A 19,209-nucleotide genomic window follows, 5' to 3' on the forward strand; every position below is an offset into this window, starting at 1 on the left:
CACCCTTCTTCCTATGGCTTAGACAGGACACAAAGATGCCTCTCGTTTACCTGTAACAAGGGCAGACACAGACCTTCCAAATTCCCATTCTTTGCCTCATAAATCATTGGTTGGATTACTTGTCCCCACTGAAAAATTGGAAGAAAATACTTGTTAACCAAACTTTGGTTAAACTTCTTTCCTATGCTCAGGTCCCTGAACTTTGGCAGACCCTCAGCCTGAGTCGGCATACATACGGCCCCTCCTTAAGAGCCCCTCCCAGAGAGCAGGCTGGCTTCAGGGTAGAACGTTCTTTGATCTACTGTCTAATCACTTCACCCTTTCATCTCGCTCCCCTAGGCCCACACCTGATACTTTCTAGCCTTATTTACTCCTTCTATGAAAGAAAATCTTTACATTACTAACTCTGGAGAGGCTTGCAGATCTTATGTTCACAGTGTTCTTCTTATTCCAGTAGTATTTTTTCCTCTTTCACAATGATCCTTTTGAATAGTTTTTCTTCTAATAAAGTCCGCTTAAGTCTGAATTTTTTTTCTTTTGACACCGGTCTGGAAAACTGCATATCTCAGTCTTTTCTCATTCTGTCCAATCTTTCCAATCTTGACTCATCCAATCCAGCTTCTCAATTTAAATTCCCTTTACTCAGCCCCTACTTCAAGCCTATTGTAGAAAGGAAAGAGGAAAAGGAAGGAAATAGGGGTGTTTGTATCACCCCTTTATTGTCACCCATTCTTCTCTTCTTGCCCCCATTTTTGTGAATGCAAGTTAGCACGTACTTACACAGCTTACCTAGTCAAAGGTGTTTTGGGACCCAGAACCGTTGAATGCCAAGGGGCTATTATGGCTTTCTTTTTCTCTTTTTCATTCTTTCTTTGCTGATGCTTAAGTAAAATTAAGTTTCATATTCATGTTCCCTCATAGATCACAAATTCCAAGGGGCAGGCATTATATTTCTTGCTCAACAATTGTGCTCTTAGGCTTAGGCACAGCGCCTTGCGCATGGGAGGGGCTCAGGAAATAATTATTTAATCAATGAATGAATGAGTAAGGGAGAATGAGGAGCCTGTAGATTTTTGGTACAGATTCCTTAGAAAAACTTCTGGGCACTCTCAATGGTTTTAGAGGTTATTAATCCTAATTTCACTTAAAAATATAGGGTCGCTGTGACTCGGAATCCACTTGACGGCACTGGGCTGGGGTATATGGGCACCGATAACAGTCCTTTTGGAACCCGGGTGGTGCAGTGTTAAGAGCTTGGCTGCTAACCAAAAGGTCAGCAGTTCAAATCCACCAGCTGTTCCTTGGAAACCCTATGGGGCAGTTCTATTCTGTCCTATAGGGTCGCTATGAGTCAGAACCGACTGGAAGACATCTAAAAAAAACAACAGTCCTCTTGGACTTAATCAGTCATCCCAGCGTTGAAAAGGCAGAATGATTGGGAAGAGATGGGGCAAACTGGTAGATGTGGTTGTGAGGCCAAATGGAAGACCTCTTTTAACTGTTACATCCCTTTAAGTAAGAAGTGAGGGCTGGCAGGCAGGGAGATTGTGCTGGAGTCTGAGAAGAAAGAAGGTGTGGAATAACCTTCTGAGTGACTGAGTGAGCGATTTGACTGGGGAAATGAAGCAAGCTGCTCAGCAGCACAGTAGGTTGACTAGATGTTTATGCACTGTAAAATGGATAAGGTTTGTGCTTGTGTCTCTCCAGCCGTATTCACTTACCCAAAAGGAATTACAGAGTAGGTGGAGAGTTGGGATTTTTCCAGGCTAGTAGAAAGGAGAGCGGGCCAAGGAAGCTGAGGGTATCCGCAGGGCAGTGGCTAAGACGACGGACCACTGAATCTACGCTGAAGGTATCCACAGGACAGTGGCTAAGACGACGGACCACAGAATCTACACTGAGGGTATCCACAGGACAGTGGCTAAGACGACGGACCACTGAATCTACGCTGAAGGTATCCACAGGACAGTGGCTAAGACGACGGACCACAGAATCTACGCTGAGGGTATCCACAGGACAGTGGCTAAGATGACGGACCACTGAATCTACGCTGAGGGTATCCACAGGACAGTGGCTAAGACGACGGACCACTGAATCTACGCTGAGGGTATCCACAGGACAGTGGCTAAGACGACGGACCACTGAATCTACGCTGAGGGTATCCACAGGACAGTGGCTAAGACGACGGACCACAGAATCTATGCTGAGGGTATCCACAGGACAGTGGCTAAGACGACGGACCACAGAATCTATGCTGAGGGTATCCACAGGACAGTGGCTAAGACGACGGACCACTGAATCTACGCTGAGGGTATCCACAGGACAGTGGCTAAGACGACGGACCACAGAATCTATGCTGAGGGTATCCACAGGACAGTGGCTAAGACGACGGACCACTGAATCTACGCTGAGGGTATCCACAGGACAGTGGATAACATGATGGACCACAGAACCTAAGCTGAAGGTATCCGCAGGGCAGTGGCTAACACGATGGACCACAGAACCTACGCTGAAGGTATCCGCAGGGCAGTGGCTAACACGATGGACTACAGAACCTACGCTGAGGAAGGAGGGAAGTGGGAACAAGAGCCGGAGGATAGGAAAAGGGCAAGGGCTCTGTTCAGTGGAGTCGCTGGGGTTGATGTCACCTAGTGAGTTAACTCATGGTGTCACTCCCCTCTCCCCCCAGGGACCTCCTCCTGTACCAGATGGTACAGAATCTGGCCAGGCTCAGGGGACCCAGCACGCTGCCTCTACGTGCTCCCGCACCACATGTACCATGCCTTGGCTCAGCATGTGTGCAGCCTGTGAGCTGCTCCTCCGCACCAGAGCCCGGCCCAGCTCCTGCACGGCACCCAACCGGGGGCTGCCAGTGTCTGCACAGCAGTGCCCACGGCTCGCACTGCACGAAAATCTAATAGACAGTCATTTTGGTGTCACCCCCTCTGACAGTATCACCTGGTGTGGTCTGCACCCCCAAACCGCTCTAGTGAGGCCACTAGCTGTTGAAGGTGAAGAACTATTGACACTAAGAGGAGGGATTTGGAATGACAGGAGGGGGTACTTAGGGTGAGATGCTTGAAACCGATACTATGGAGGACAGGCAGTTATTAGTAATTAGTAAGGTCAAGGATGCAGGCAGAGGTGGTTCAGTGGTAGAATTCTTACTATGTGGCGGACCCAGGTTGAATTCCACCCATCTGTGAGTGAAGGCTTGCTTGCTGTTATGATGCTGAACAGGTTTTAGCAGAACTTCCAGACGAAGGCAGACAAGGAAGAAAGGCCTGGCGATCAGATCCCATTGTGCGGGAGGTCACCATGGAGCAGGGGCTGACTCAATGCCAGCTAACAAGCACAACACCAAGGTCAAGGATATGATCCTGGGAATGGGTGGCTGAGCTGGATGTAAGAAAAGACCCTTGGAGGTTAGAAACTGAGAGGCTGTATAGGGATTGCAACAAGCATTTATGTGGATATTGAAGTCGTCATGAATTATGACAGGGAATTGAGCCAACTATATTAAAGAAACCAAAAACCCACTGCGTTGAGTCTATTTCAACTTATATCGACCCCACAGAACAGAGCAGAACTGCCCCATAGGGTTTCCAAGGCTGTAATCTTTATAGAAGCAGACTGCCACATCTTTCCCTCACTGAGGCTGGTGGGTTTGAATTACAAATTTTTGGGCTATGAGCCAAATGCTTTACTCAGTGCATCACCAGGGCTCCTTGAGCCAACTATATTATCAGCTATTATTTCTAGTAGGCCGTTGCAAGCGATCATAAGACCTTGAACTTTTCATTCAGAGCACTTAGCACAGTTTGTAATATTTGACAGTAATCAGGGCTTACCTTCTGTTTTCTTCACCATTGTGTAGCTTGTAAGTAGCATAAACCAAAACCAAACCAGGCACCCTGTAGTGGACTGGACTCATGACTACATGTGTGTCAGAACAGAACTGTGCTCCACAGGGTTTTCAGTGGCTGATTTTTGGGAAGTGAATCGCCAGGCCTTTCTTCCACGACTAGCATACTTACTGACATATGAGTAGAGCTTAGAATGAACACTGTTCTAGCTGCTATACAGAGAAACTTCAGATGTAATAAGTTATAATGTCAAGTAGCTGTATAAGGAGGATCCAGATCGTTTTCAGTTGAATGAGACAGCAAGGCTATCTGAGGGCGGGGTTTCTGTATGTTACAAGCCCTGCTGATTCTCTGGAGCCTAGAGTGCACTGAACGATCGAATCAGTAAGGGAACGAGAGAATGAACAAACGAACGAACCAAACACCTTAAGGGTCCCTACAGAAACACCCTGGGAAACACCTGCCCTGCGGGCGCTCTGCGTCTGCGCGTCGCCTCCACCGCAGGGGCGGAGTCGCTGCGGCCGCTGCGTTTGCCTTCGCTGTTTTGAGCCCTCCTCCCTGCCGTAGCCCACTTCCGTCTCGCGTTCCCACGCCTGCGCGGCCTGGCGCTGTCGGGACGACGGCAAGAGGCACGTCTGCCCCCGTCGGCCTCCGGACTTTGGAGATGGCCGCTCAGAAAATAAACGAGGGGCTGGAGCACCTCGCCAAAGCAGAGAAATAGTGAGTGAGAGGCTCTACAGACGGCCGCTGGGCTCGCGACCTCCCGGCCCGGGCTTAAGACCCTGCGGGGTGGAGGGAGGGCGCAGGGACGTGGGTGGGGTTGTGCCGCGCTGTCGGACCTGGGAGGCTGCTCGGAGCTCTGCGTACCCCAGAGGGTGGGGTCCCCGGGGCCGGCCCGTGGCCTCGGGCGGCGTCGTCCAGCCGCCCCGGTGGGAGGACGGGCCCGTGCAGGCTGCTCATCCTTTCGACCCTGCGGCTTTTCCTCAACAACAGTGTGTCAGCGTCTGCGCTCCGGAGCGACGATTCACTGTGCTGGGGGCTGTCCCGTGCACTGTAGGATGCGCAGCCGCATCCCTGGCCTCTGCGTGCTAGATGCCAGCGGCACTCTTCTCCTTTCTGACAACCAGAAATGCCCTCTGCGAGACAGAATCGCTCGTCGAGAATCAGTGCTCCGAAAGACCCCGTGTGTTGGGGGAGTGGGCTACACAGATGAACCCCTGCCATTTCCCATCAGTGTGTTCCTGAGGGCAAGAACGGTGCTTCCTCAGTATTTGTTCTGTCAGCTTCTCCTATAGTGTCTAGTAGGGACCCCACAGATATTTGTGGAATTGAACTGATTGTCCTTCATCGTTCTTTCTGACGCTGCCTCACAGTCAGCTTACGAATTCATTATTCCAACAAACTTATTTAGCAGTTACAATGAGAAGTCTACTTTGTGCTCTGTTCTAGGTGCTCCATATACGTAATCTGAGATCTTCACAGGTTTCCAATTAGCTATTCCTGTTTTACTGAAGAGGAAACGAGGCTCAGAGAAGTCTCGCAGTGACTTTCCAAGGCTGCACGGTGGCAGAGGCAGTTTTCCAAGAGTCGAAGAACTGTCTTTCCTTTGTACCCTACTACTTCCGGGCAGTGTGTGAGGCGGTGCAGGAGGTGCTCAGGCAATATCACTCTCTGGTGGGAGCAGTCACAAAAGTAGAATAGTGTCCACGATAAGGACTGTAATAGAGAGGTATTAAATGTGTTTTCGTAAGGGAGGGGGAGGAGTTTATTCTGCCTGGGGAGATTTAGGAAGGTTTCATAGAGAGGTGATTTCTGAGCAGGGCCTGAAAAATGAGATTTTATTAGACAAGGAAATCCCATGAGAGAGGTTCTATGCACAGGGTGCAGTATTTTCAGAGGCCTGAAGAGGCCCGCAAAAAACCAAACCCGCTGCCCTTGAGTCTGTTCCAACGCATAAAGACCCTATAGTAGAACTGCCTCGTAGAGTTTCCAAGGAGTGGCTAGTGGATTCGAACTGCCTACCTTTTGGTTAGTAGCTGAGGTTTTAACCCCTGTGCCACCAAGCCTCCAAAGAGGTGCACCAAACCTGTTGCCATTCAGTCGATTTCGACTCAGCGACCCTATAGGACAGAGTAGAACTGCCCCATATGGTTTCCAAGGAGCAGCTGATGAATTTGAACTGCCAGCCTTTTGGTTAGCAGCCGAGCTCTTAAACTGTGCCACTAGGTTTGAAGAGGCACACAGGGGACAGTAAATGTAGTAGGGGGAGTGCCCCAAAAAGCTAGAGCAAAGAAGAGGTGGGACAGAAGGGGCTGCCATTCTAATGGTCTCGAACCTTAGCTTTTCTAGGCATTGAATAATCAGTGGGTGTGGTTAGACCTGTTTTTGGCAAAATAAATGCAGTGGAAATGTGGAGCATGGCCTGGCGGGGGTTAGAACTTCAGCATATTCAGTAGGCAGACATCTACAGAGTTGTTGCTGGGGATACAGGGGTCAGCCAAAAGTGGTTCCCTTCCTCAAAGTTTCGAATTGATAGGAAAATAGACAAGGAAACACATGAGTAGAAATAAGGTATTCATAGAATAGTGGTTATGGTGAAGGTATAGAGAAAGGAAAGTTAGTTTCCCATGGTGGGTGGAATGGAAGAGGAGGGCAGAGCAGGAAAGGTGACTCTCCTGAAGGTGCTGTAGGCATGTCAGAAGGCTGTAAGGGCAAGGCGGGGCAGGATTGGGCAACCTTTATCGAATAGAGTTGACAAGCCTTAATGACTTTGGCTCTTTGCATGTATAGTGCAATAGATAATAATCGAATGATTTTCTCTTGTTTTGGTGAGATTTAAAAAATATGTTAGTATACAGAATGTAATGAGAACTTTGGAGTTAAAATGAGAACTTTGAAGTTGCAATTTAAGGATTTTATTTTTTGAGCAATAAAATTCTTGTTAAGCTTTAAAAGTTGCTTACAGATTTCAATCCTTTTAATAGTACCTACACAAAACAAGTGTTAAATAAGTTCAGTTGGCAAAAAAGCTTATAAGTTAGGGGCTTTGGGCAGTTCGCATGCTGCCTCACAGTGAAGAGTGTACTTCCCCAGTTGCGGATTCCTTTGAAGCTAACAGTGTTATGTGTAAGCAAAAAAAAAAAAAAACCCAATTCCCAATGCCGTGGAGTCGATTCCAACTCACAGCTAAGCAGACTTCTGTTAATTTTATTGAAGTTCAGAATTTAAGATGGTGTTTATTTTGCAGTGCTTATGCCAAGTGTGAGTCATTGAGCTAGATTAAACTATAAATGTGAAAATATTTTAAAATAATAAAGAAAATATTGCAGAAAAGACAAAAGGACTCAGAATTGATTGTCCTTTGATTTGGCATCTAAGAAGTCATTATTGATCATGGAAAGCAGCTTCTCTTGGTTTTGATAACATCCTTCTCTTTTCTTGGTCGTCCTTCCTTTACACTAATTGCTGGCTCTCAGCCTTTTATGCTGACTCCCTTTGTTTGCCTCTGAATGTTTGTGTTCCTTGTCTTTCTGTTTTCTTTCTACAATCTCTCTAGGTGATTTTGCCTATGCCCATATTCTGATGACTCCCCAGTTTGTATCTAGACTCTCCTCTGAGCTCCAGGTCCCTAAGTGGTGCAAATTTTTAACACACTTGGCTGTTAACTTAAACGTTGAAGGTTTAAGCCCATTCATAGGTACCTGGAAAGAAAGGCCTGGCAGTCTACTTCCCAAAAACACAGCCCTTGAAACTGCTGTGTGGAGCACAGTTCTGTTCTGACACACATGGGGTTGCATGAAATGCAGTCAACTCAATGGCAACTGGTTCTCTGAACTCCAGTGTTAGGACTCCAACTGCACACTCGATACTGTGCTTAAAGGTTCTCAAGCTTTAATGTGCATCAAGGCTTGTTAAACGTACGTAGCCGCACCTCACCACAGAGTTTCTAGGTCAGTAGGTCAGCGACGGGGCTCAAAAATTGGCATTTCTAACAAGTTCTCATGTATTGCTGATGATGCTGGTAGGGGGACCACACACAGAACCTCTGCTCTCTGTGGCTGTTCTGCTGACATTTTAAAAGGAGGACACCACATCCATGACAGTGGGAGGGCAAGTGGTACGAGTGTATTTAGAGATAAATAGGTTTGGATAGAGGTGGGCTAGATGGGGAATTTGTACCTGATGGCTTCTTCTCCTTTTTTTTTTTTGAAATGCCATTGTAAGCAAAGTTCGACTTATAAATATAGTTGACAAATTATATGAAATTTGTCTTCCTTTTTTCTTAGCCTGAAGACTGGTTTTTTAAAATGGAAGCCAGATTATGACAGTGCTGCTTCTGAATATGGAAAAGCAGGTATGTGTGACTATATCCCTGTCACTCCAGTATATCATTTTAGAACAGTCTAATAACTTCATCTCAGAGTGATATTTATTCTTAGTGCTTCCTGTCAGATTGTAATAGCTTTTATAAAATGGATTAAGCTCTTGCATTTTTTTCTGACTTATTTCAGCTGTGTTGAGGGCTGAATTGGTGATCCTGCGACCTGTCTTTCATGACAGCAGAGCTGGGGACAGGGTTGGTGGTGCACAGATACAGGCCTTCAGTATTGTTTTATACCTTTTTTATACACTTTTGTGACTGGAGGGGGGCATCATTTTTGCAAGTCTCCTCAATGTGAGAAATGTAGCACATTTATTTTGTGTGCCTCTGACACCATGAACTTCTTCAAAAATCAAAAATTTTCTTTAAGGGGTCATGGAAAATAAATAATTAGTACAGATTTCTTTTTTAAAAAAACAAAATGAGGAAATCCAGGATGAGAATGGTTTCAGTGTTGTTTCTTTTTGACATTTTATTAAAGCAAACTTTATGAGCATGATTTTTTTTAAAAAAATAATGTTTTCTCAAAGCAGTATGATTTCTACTTCTGGATCTCCTTATTTCCAAGCAACCCTTGGTAAGTTTTCCCAAATTTCTGAGATCGTAGTTCAGGGCCACTCCTAATTGTTACTGTTCTTATGAAGATACATGTACAACACTAGCAGCGTACACTTAGCTCTGGACAGTGAAATGCCTGTTTCACAGACACCTACCTATACAGTGTATAAGCGTTGTTTAAAAAAAAAAAAAGTTGTTAATGCATGTATTTTAAAGATTGTACCAACCAGGAGGGTTTATTATAAATATTTAATGTATTTTTTGGTTTTCAGTTTTTGAATAACTCAGAAGATGAACTAACTATAACTTTTTAAACCACTGTTTTTATTATTAAATGTAAAACTGATGATGTAAGCTACTATCTTGTGGGAAAGAACCTTCCTGTAATTCAGGAGTATTAGTTTAATGTATACTGTCTTAGTTTCTGTCTAAGCTTTGATTAGACATTGGTGTTGGGAAGGCTTCTTGCTTTTCAGTGGAAGTAACACTGACCTGTTGCCAAGAGTCAACAATTAAAAAAAAAAAGACTCTTTAAAATATTTCTAAATTAATTGGTAGTCCAAAAAGTTGTGTGAAAATTAGTTTAGATAAAAAATAGTGTTCTATAGTTTTATGAACCTTCATAAGTATTTGGTTGAAATAAGTATATTTTCTAATACTTCACACATGATACATATTTCAGTAATGATTCATTTGATTTTTTTAATATGGAAATAGAAAGTTTATTTTTTTCTGTTCTGTTTCAGCTGTTGCTTTTAAAAATGCCAAACAATTTGAGCAAGCCAAAGACGCCTGCCTGAGAGAAGCTGTTGCACATGAGAATAACAGGGCGTATCTTTTCCAGCCTTTAAAAAAGAATTAGACAGATGATTTTGACAGAAATTGTTTTTTCTTGTTAAATATTTGCTTACATGTGAAGTATAGTGCTTTTAATTTAGAAAATGATAAGAAAAATTACATAGTTCGAAACTCCAAAGGAACATTTATAGTGGGGTTTGATCATCTGGTCCGCATTGGTTTGTAGAGCTGCTTTTGGGAGTCCAGAGTCACTCATTTATGTTCTCTTTCTGAGTTTGCTTGATGATGATTTTATTTGGGATGAACCCATTGCTGTCGAGTCTATTCCAACTTATAGTGACCCTATAGGACAGAGTAGAACTGCCCTATAGAGTTTCCAAGGAGCACCTGATGGATTCGAGCTGCCAACCTTTTGATTAGCAGCTGTAGCTCTTTACCACTATGCCATGAAGTAAGTGAAATCCATAGGTGACCACTGAAGGTGAAAATGTAGCACAGGTATTGGAAATGTATAAATGTATAAACTGCTGTGTAAATTTTATTTAAAACAGTCTTACATAGGTATTTGAAATAAAACTTACATGTAGTTTAAAACAATAAGTTTTTCTAATATATTTTAAAACTTATTGGCTAAACTGTTAATCTCAATTGCAAATTATAGTTCTAATAATCTTACATTTTGATTATTCTTCAGATTAATCCATAATGGAAATAGTTTAAAATCTATGAGGTGTTTATCAGTGTTTTTATGAAATTATAGTTATGTGTTGCTGTGATGCTGGAAGCTATGCCACCAATATTCAAATACCAGCAGGGCCACCAGTGGACAGGTTTCAGCTGAGCTTCCAGACTAAAACAGACTAGGAAGAAGGACCTGGTGGTCTACTTCTGAAAAAAATTAGCCAGTGAAAACCTTATGAACAGCAGAGGAACGTTGTCTGATATAGTGCTGGAAGATGAGCGCCTTAGGTTGGAAGGCATTCAAAATACAACTGGGGAAGACCTGGCTCCTCAAAGTAGAGTTGACTTTAATGGAGTCAAGCTTTCGAGAACTTCATTTGCTGATGTGGCACGACCCAAAATGAGAAGAAACAGCGGCAGACATCCATTAATAAGCAGGACCTGGAATGTATATGAAGTATGAATCTAGGAAAATTGGAAATTGTCAAAAATGGAAGGTGGATATCCTAGGCATTAGTGAGCTAAGATGGACTGGTATTGGCCATTTTGAATCAAACAATCATATGGTGTACTATGCTGGGAATGACAGCTTGAAGAGTGATGGCATTGCATTCATCATCAAAAAGAACATTTCAAGATCTATCTTGAAGTACAGTGCTGTCAGTGATAGGATAATATCCATACGCCTACAAGGAAGACTAGTTAATACCACTATTATTCAAATTTACATACCAACCACTAAGGCCAAAGATGAAGAAATAGAAGATTTTTATCAGCTGTTGCAGTCTGAAATTGATCAAACATGCAGTCAGGATGCACTGATAATTACTAGTGATTGGAATGCAAAAGTTAGAAACAAAGAAGAACAACTGGTAGTTGGAAAATATGGCCTTGGTGATGGATGTGATGCCAGAGATAGCATGATTGAATTTTGCAAGACCAACGACTTCTTCGTTGCAAGTACCTTTTTCAGCCAACATAAGCAGCGACTATACACATGGACCTCGCCAGATGGAATACACTGGAATCAAACCCACTACATCTGGGGAAAGAGATGATAGAAAAGCTCAGTGTCATCCGTCAGAACAAGGCCAGGAGCCAACAACGAATCAGAGCATCAGTTACTCATGTACAAGTTCAAGTTGAAACTGAAGAAAATTAGAACAAGTTCACAAGAGCCAAAGTATGTCCTTGAGTATATCCCACCTGAATTTAGAGACCATCTGAAGGATAGATTTGACACGTTGAACACCAGTGACCGAAGACCAGAGAAGTTGTGGAATGACATAAAGGACATCATACACGAAGAAAGCAAGAGGTCATTAAAAAGACAGGAAGGAAAGAAAAGACCTAAATGGATGTCAGAAGAGACTCTGAAACTTGCTCTTGAATGTGACATAGCTAAAGCAAAAAAAAAAAAAAAAAATCAAGTAAAAGAGCTGAACAGAAGGTTTCAAAGGGTAGCTCAAGAAAACGAAGTATTATGATGGCACTTGCAAAGACCTGAAGATAGAAAACCAAAGGGGAAGAACACGCTCGGCATTTATCAAACTGAAAGAACTGAAGAAAAAATTCAAGCCCCAAGTTATAATACTGAAGGATTCTCTGGGGAAAATATTAAACGATGCAGGAAGCATCAAAAGCAGATGGAAGGAATACGCAGAGTCAGCATACCAAAAAGAGTTGGTTGATGTTCAGCCATTTCAGGAGGTAGCATGTGATCAGGAAATGATGGCACCGAAGGAAGAAGTCCAAGTTGCACTGAAGGCACTGACGAAAAACAAGGCTCCAGGAATTGATGGAATACCAATTGAGATGTTTTAACAAATAGATGCAGTGCTGGAAGTGCTCACTTGTCTATGCCAAAAAATTGGGAAGAAAGTTCCCTGGCCAACCGACTGGAAGAGAGCCATGTTTATGTCTATTCCCAAGAAAGGTGATCCAAACAAATGCAGAAATTATCAAACAATATCATTAATATCACATACAAGCAAAATGTTGCTGAAGATCATTCCAAAGTGGCTGCAGCAGTAGATTGACAGGGAATTGCCGGAAATTCAAGCCGGATTTAGAAGAGGAAGTTTATCCAGGGATGCTGTCATTGCTGATGTCAGATGAATCCTGGCTCAAAGCAGAGAATACCAGAAAGATGTTTACCTGTGTTTTATTGATTATGCTAAGGCATTCGACCGTTTAGATCATAACAAATTATGAATAACATTGCAAAGAATGGGAATTCCAGAACACTTAATTGGGGTCAAGAGGAATCTGTACATGGATCAAGAGGCAGTCATTCAAATGGAACAAGAGGATACTGCATGGTTTAAAATCGGAAAAGGCGTTTGGCAGGGTTGTATCCTTTCACCATACTTATTCAATCTGTATACTGAGTACATAATCTGAAAAAATGGACTATATGAAGAAGAATGGGACATCAGGATTGGGGGAAGACTCATTAACAACCTGTGTTATGCAGGTGACACTATCATGCTTGCTGAAAGTGAAGAGGACTTGAAGCACTTAACTGATGAAGATCAAAGACCACAGCCTTCAGTATAGATTACACCTCAATGTAAAACAAAAATCCTCACAAATGGACCAATAATACACATCATGATAAACTGAGATAAGATTGAGGTTGTCAAGGATTTCATTTTACTTGGATGCACAATCAACAGCCGTGGAAGCAGCAGTCAAGAAATCAAAAGATGCTTTGCATTGGGCAAATCAGCTGCAAGAGATCGCTTTACAATGTTAAATAGCAAAGATGTCACCTTGAGGTCTAAGGTGCGCCTGACCCAAGCCATGTATTTACAGTTGCCTCATATGTATGCAAAAGCTGGACAGTGAATAAGGAAGACTGAAGAAGAGTTGATGACTCTGAATTGTGTTGGAGAAAAATATTAAATATACCATGGACTGCCAAAAGAAAGAACAAATCTGTCTTGGAAGAAGTACAACCAGAATGCTGCATAGAAACAAGGATGGTGAGGCTACATCTTACATACTTTGGACATGTTGTCAGCAGGGACCAGCCCCTGGAGAAGAACGTCATGCTTGGTAGAGTAGAGGGTTAATGAAAAAAAGAAAGACCCTCAATGAGATGGATTGACATAGTGGCAGCAACAGTGGGCTTAAGCATAGCAACAATTGTGGGGATGGTACAGGACCAGGCAGTGTTTCGTTGTGCGTAAGGTTGCCATGAGTAGGAACCGACTCGACGGCACCTAACAATATGTGACATCAACAGGCAGTATATTGTTTTTACTGTGTCTGTTTTTAGAATTTGTCTTTTGGAGCCAACTGGGCAATTACTTAGTTAACTTTGTCTTTTAGAGAGTAGGTCTTTAGAAATTGTTGATTCCTTTTTTTTTTCCTTAATTTTCACCTTGTGACATCCATTCAGTCTTTTTCATGCTGCCAAGTAAGTAAAAATTCTGCACGTTTGCATGTATTTGCAGATTATATGTTTTGAATGTTGCTGCTTTCTGTAGCTCATTAAGTTTTCCCCAAGTTGTAAATTCATAATTACTGAATTAGTTTGTATTGATTAAAATAGTCATTTCCATTTGGCTTAGTTGTCACTTGAACTGTAGACACAGAGTCACCCCTAGACAAGAGAGGTTTAAATTAATATTAGTGTAGTGTTTTTGGGATCATTTTGTTTAATAGCCTTTGAAAAATGAAGTAAGCTGAAATCTCTTTTTTCCCCTCTTCCTTGTTAGTTAATAGTGCCTGTGGAAGAGAAGCCAGAACCTTCTTCCAGGTTTTGTAGCGAGTACTTACTTATTTTAAAACTTGGGTTTACATTTGCCTGATAGAAAGTCATTTAACCTTTCTTGACCCTTACTTAATTTTGCATCTGCAAAATAAAACCCTTTTCAACTCAAATGTCTGATGTTCCTAAGGAGTAATTACAAAAATGAAAAAGAGAAAATTATATTGTGTAATAATCACAAATCTCCAGTAATATGTTGTACCTGAGCTAATTTTGAGATAACTTCCTGTACAAGTAGTAGGAAATTTCCCCCCTCTTACTTAATAATTGAGATCTAACCCGAGAAATTGTATTCTCTTTGCAGAGCTTATGAGCAAGCTGGCATGATGTTGAAGGTCAGTAGTGTAACTCTGTTGTCCTGTAATGACTGTTCTGTAGGTAAAATGAATGAACTACAAGCCATTAGAGTAAAAGTTAAGTTGAGGGTGAAAAGCTTCCTTGGTATAAGGGAAGAGGTGCTAAGTTATGATTTCCTGTCATAAGTAATGCTTATTGGACCCATAGGGTATATTCTGTGTCTCTTAAGGTAGGGAGTTTTAGAGTGAAATGTAAGAGAATTTAATGGAGGGAGCTGAGAACAGCACTGTAACCAGGACATCTTAATGTAGTAAATATTCATGTTTTCTTTACTATCCACGGGTTATAGAAAGAAGAAATTTTTGCTTGTTTTACAAATACCGATGGGGAACAAAAAGAGCCAGAAAACTTAAGTACTTTTGCTAGTTTAACTCTGATTCTTTTTGAGTGGAATATTTTGACTAATATGCCTATGCCACTTTAAATATTTCTGGTTCTTAAAAGCAGGTTGGGACTTGATATCCTCTTGTGGTGAGACAGAACATTGGTGACACTGACTCTAAGGGTGTGCCAAATGGCAGCGGAGATAGAAAATGTTCCTTTCTATTACGTTTGTTCTCTAGTACGATAAAAGCTATTTTGAATTATTTATTATAAAGCTTTATTTTAAGAACTTATACTTTAGTCAAGTTTTTGGTTTGTTTTTGATTTCTGTGACTTTTGTAATGTTTATTTTTTTAAGTGAATGCATGCTCATTGTAGAGCATTTAGAAAATACTGGGAAGATTAAAAAAGTGATTAGCTAATATGGTGCAGTGGCTAAGTGCTGCTACTGCTAACCTCTATGGCCTAGTGGTTTAGTGCTGCAACTGCTAACCTCTAAAAAGTGATTAGCTATTATGGCCTAGTGGTTAAGTGCTAACCTCTAAAAAGTGATTAGCCATTATGGTGTAGTGGTTAAGAGCTGCGACTGCTAACCAAACAGTTGGCAGTTCAAATCCACCAAGCGCTCCTTGGAAACTCTATGGGGCAGTTCTCCTCTGCCCTGTAGGGTCACTATGAATCGGAATGGACTCGGTGGCAACGGGTTTGATTTTGGTTTGGTTATTAACATGTCTATTTTTTTCTTCTAGTCTTTCTATATGTGTATATTTTCTTATACAAAACTGAGGTTATACTCGATGCACAGTTTTGTATCTTGCTGTTTACATTTTATCATGTAAATTTTCTTACATGATTTTGAAAAATAATTTCATAGCATATCTAAAGAGCTTTAAGAATTTTCATAGCCTTTAACCCAGAATTCCAATTCTGTGGATCTATCTTAAAGAGATAGAGAGAGCAAGGATTTATGCATAAGGATGTTTATTGCTGCATTGTTTATGAGAAAAAAAATGTCACTTGTCTAAATAAGTTCATAGGAGAATGTTTAGATTATGGCACTCCCTTGTAATAAACGGTTGTATAGTCAGGGAAATAAAGCTTTTCTGACTAAATACGTGTCTGAGTTTATATTTGGTTATGCAACGCAGTTTGTCGGCAGCATTTCCGCAACAGCTGGAATTTCTGTTGTAGCCACAGAAGCCAGGGGTCTGCCCTGCACTTCTGTCTCTGAGTTTCCCTTGAGAACTGGCAAGTTTCCAAGTGGCTGTCATAGTCTCAGTGTACCTGGCGCCTATCGTTAGGATATGCTCTTTTCATACCAAGTACTAGAGCGCTATAATCCTCACACACTAAGCCAGCCAGTTTATGTTCTAAGGGCTGGCTTAAGACTTGAGTCTTCATAAGGAGATGTTATTTTTCAAGCTCTTTTCCGTTGTTCAAGAATCTGTTTAATTTGAGGTTTGAAAAGCACCGCTTTGAATGAAGGGAAAATAAACTTAATGGATGGGACACAGACTAAGGAAAATGCTTTCTGGCATGGTCTCGTATTTAAATTTCATGCCTTTATACAGTCCTGGGCACCACTGTAGAGTTTCAGTTACATGGTCCAAAATTAATTCTGTGGCTAAAATTTCCGATTGGTCATACAAACCTTCACATTCATCCTCCACAGAGACTTGGGGGGTGACAGTTTGTAGGTAGAAGCTTGAGGAACTCTGTTGGATCGTTGGATTAATTTCTGGTTCTGTCATTTTACGACGGGCATGATTTCATATCCTCTTTGCCCCAGAGGAGTGATAAGGCCACCGAGGCGCCCAAGGCACTGAAAATAGGCATGTTTTTGCATCGTCATTCGGCCATGCTGGAGGAGCGTGGTGAATGGTGTAACTCTCAAGTAGGCAGCCTGTCGTCCTTATGGAGAGGTATCAGCCTGGTGGTTGTGCCTTTGTTACTCATAATCACACTTGATTTGATGCAAGGATATTTTGAAAATATTTAACTTACGTGATGCTTCTTTCATACTGCCTTCTAATGTAGTTATTGCTATGTATGTCTTACTAAAAAAAAAAAAGTTTTACTCTAGTAGTATGTCTTACTACTAGAGTAAAACTTCAGAAGGATAGTACCCTGTGTTACGTTTCCTTCTATCCCCCAGATACTTTGTATGTTGTAGATGTTCTGTTTGTATTTGTTGAATTAATGGATAGGCGAATTGGGGGAAGAAGTACTCTGCAAAAGCCAGAAGCAAGCCTCAGGACTAAAGTGGATGAAGTAGATTTTGTTTGGCTTGCTTCCTCTTCCTTCTCATATACTCTAGACTGTTTCTTTCCATTGACCTTTGGTTTCTATATATATAAAAATATTTTCTTCATTGTGACTTGAAACGATAACTGATATCATTCCCTTTGAGTAAATGATCCAACATTTATTTCATATAGTATCTTCCACTCTGTTTTATAGGACAGACTAGAACTGCCCCATAGGATTTCCAAGGAGTGGCTGCTGGATTCAAACTATCAACCATTTTTGGTTAGCAGCCCAGCTCTTAACCCGTGTGCCACCAGGACTTCTAGTCACTATAGTTAACTAATGAAAGTTACCATATATTTTAACCTTGGTAGAATGAGGCCAGCAGTTTTGTTAGGATAGCGTATGAATTTGTCAACTTGGTGAGGGATTTAATGGGCATATTTAAAAATGATCTGTGAGGTGTCATTGTAGAGCCTAATTTAAGGTATAACTATCTTTTAAATGATTAAAACCTTTTTAAAAATATTTAGTTTGCAGATATTAGATATTAGGACCACAAGATGCTGCGACCTGTAGTTTAATAGTAAGAGATACAATTTATTCTGTTCATGGCGCAGAAGAGGGTTGAGACTCAGGTGAAGTCAGGCTCAGGGGAGTAACTGAAAGGAGTGAGGCAGGCCGGGGCGTGGGAGGCAGTATGGCTGGGGAGGAACACAGCCAGCTCCAGAAGGCAGGGTGCCTTGGCTGGAGGAGACAGCTGCTGCTCAGCCCAGCCCATTCTTGCTATATGGGAATGCAAGTCTACTGCTATCATAGCTTGTAGTATTTTTCCAAGGGAGCCGTAAAGCAAATTTTGTGAAGGTGTCTGATTTTAAAGTACTGTTTGGTTCCAGCAGAATGTACTTGGAAATGAGGTACAGCCCTTGGGCTACCAGTTTGCAATCATTGGCATAGGCTTTGTATGGATTAGTGGGAGTTCTGATGGTGCAGTGATTAAGCACCTGGCTGCTAACTGGAAGGTGAGTTGTTTAAAGCCACCGGCCGCTCCACAGGAGAAAGATGTGGCAGCCTGCTTCTGGAAAAACTACAGCTTTGGAAACCCTATGGAGCAGTTCTTCTCTGTCCTACAGGGTCACTATCAGTCAGAATCTACTTGACAGCATCGGGTTTGTATATATTAGGGACTTGGTAAATGTTTAAAGAATTTCAGGTGCTTAAAAAACAGTAAAGGGCAAGGTTCTCTGTGGGGATTTTTTGCTGTTTTTATATAGTTTTCCTGAAACAGAAGTAATGATGAAATGTGTAGAAGTTAACTGATACTTTTTTGGTTTGGTTAAATGAAGCTTGATTGGCAGAGTGATGCTGTGAAGGTATCTAATTTTAAATATGTTTATTGTTTTGTAATATTCTTGCCTTCTTTGTAGGAGACCCGGGTTTGATCCTGGCCAGTCAGTGCACATCATGGGTAGCCACCACCCATCTGTCAGTGGTGGCTTGCATGTTGCTGTAATGCTGAACAGATTTCAGCAGAGCCTCCAGACTTAAGACAGACTAGGAAGAAAGCCCTGGCAATCTACTTCCAGAATTCAGCCATTGAGAGCCCTGAGTATGGGTCCCACTGGTCCAGTCCACAGTCGATCATAGGGATGGCGCAGGACAGTGTTTTGTTCTGTCCTGCCTGGGGTCGCCATGAGTCGGGGACCTATTCAATGACAACTAACAACACCAGCAACAAAAAAATCTTTGAGTCACTTACTTTCATGAATTAAGGATAAAATAATTGAATTTCAGATTATTTATATTTCTTAAGTTTTCTGATTCATGCTGTACTCTCTGCCAAAAGGAGATGCAGAAACTACCAGAGGCTGTTCAGTTGATTGAGAAAGCTAGCATGATGTACCTGGAAAACGGCACCCCAGACACAGCAGCCATGGCATTGGAGCGAGCAGGAAAGTGAGTGTATACGACTGTTGTTACAACCACAGCAAATGGAGGTCATTGTTATTTTTGTTTTAATAAAATGCTTTGAAACACAATTTCTGTTTCACATATGAGTCATATATTTTCTAATTCAGGCTTATAGAAAATGTGGATCCAGAAAAGGCTGTACAGTTATATCAACAGACAGCTAATGTGTTTGAAGTAAGTTTGAATTTTATTTTCTTTCTTCAAGTACCTAGAATGTTTGTGAAATTTATAATATATAGTAAAACAGA

The 19,209-nt window shown here is 41.9% G+C and overlaps 1 protein-coding gene across 9 annotated transcripts in view; it reads left to right on the forward strand.

The window, feature by feature from the left end:
- The first annotated feature begins 4,442 nt into the window (after nucleotides 1-4,442).
- NAPG (NSF attachment protein gamma) overlaps nucleotides 4,443-19,209 on the forward strand; it is a 38,513-nt gene continuing 23,746 nt past the window's right edge. The window contains exons 1-9 of one of the 9 annotated variants that reach the window (XM_023543985.2): nucleotides 4,476-4,586; nucleotides 5,316-5,516; nucleotides 8,153-8,220; nucleotides 8,778-8,824; nucleotides 9,552-9,636; nucleotides 13,691-13,708; nucleotides 14,367-14,397; nucleotides 18,837-18,946; nucleotides 19,069-19,135. In XM_023543985.2, the coding sequence (XP_023399753.2) occupies nucleotides 8,782-8,824; nucleotides 9,552-9,636; nucleotides 13,691-13,708; nucleotides 14,367-14,397; nucleotides 18,837-18,946; nucleotides 19,069-19,135 (354 nt within the window). In that variant the 5' untranslated portion in view covers nucleotides 4,476-4,586; nucleotides 5,316-5,516; nucleotides 8,153-8,220; nucleotides 8,778-8,781. The other 8 variants (XM_010586854.3, XM_064294734.1, XM_023543986.2 and 5 more) reach the window with 8 other exon arrangements.

Source organism: Loxodonta africana, chromosome 11 (assembly GCF_030014295.1).
Source record: "Loxodonta africana isolate mLoxAfr1 chromosome 11, mLoxAfr1.hap2, whole genome shotgun sequence".
NCBI lineage: Eukaryota > Metazoa > Chordata > Mammalia > Proboscidea > Elephantidae > Loxodonta > Loxodonta africana.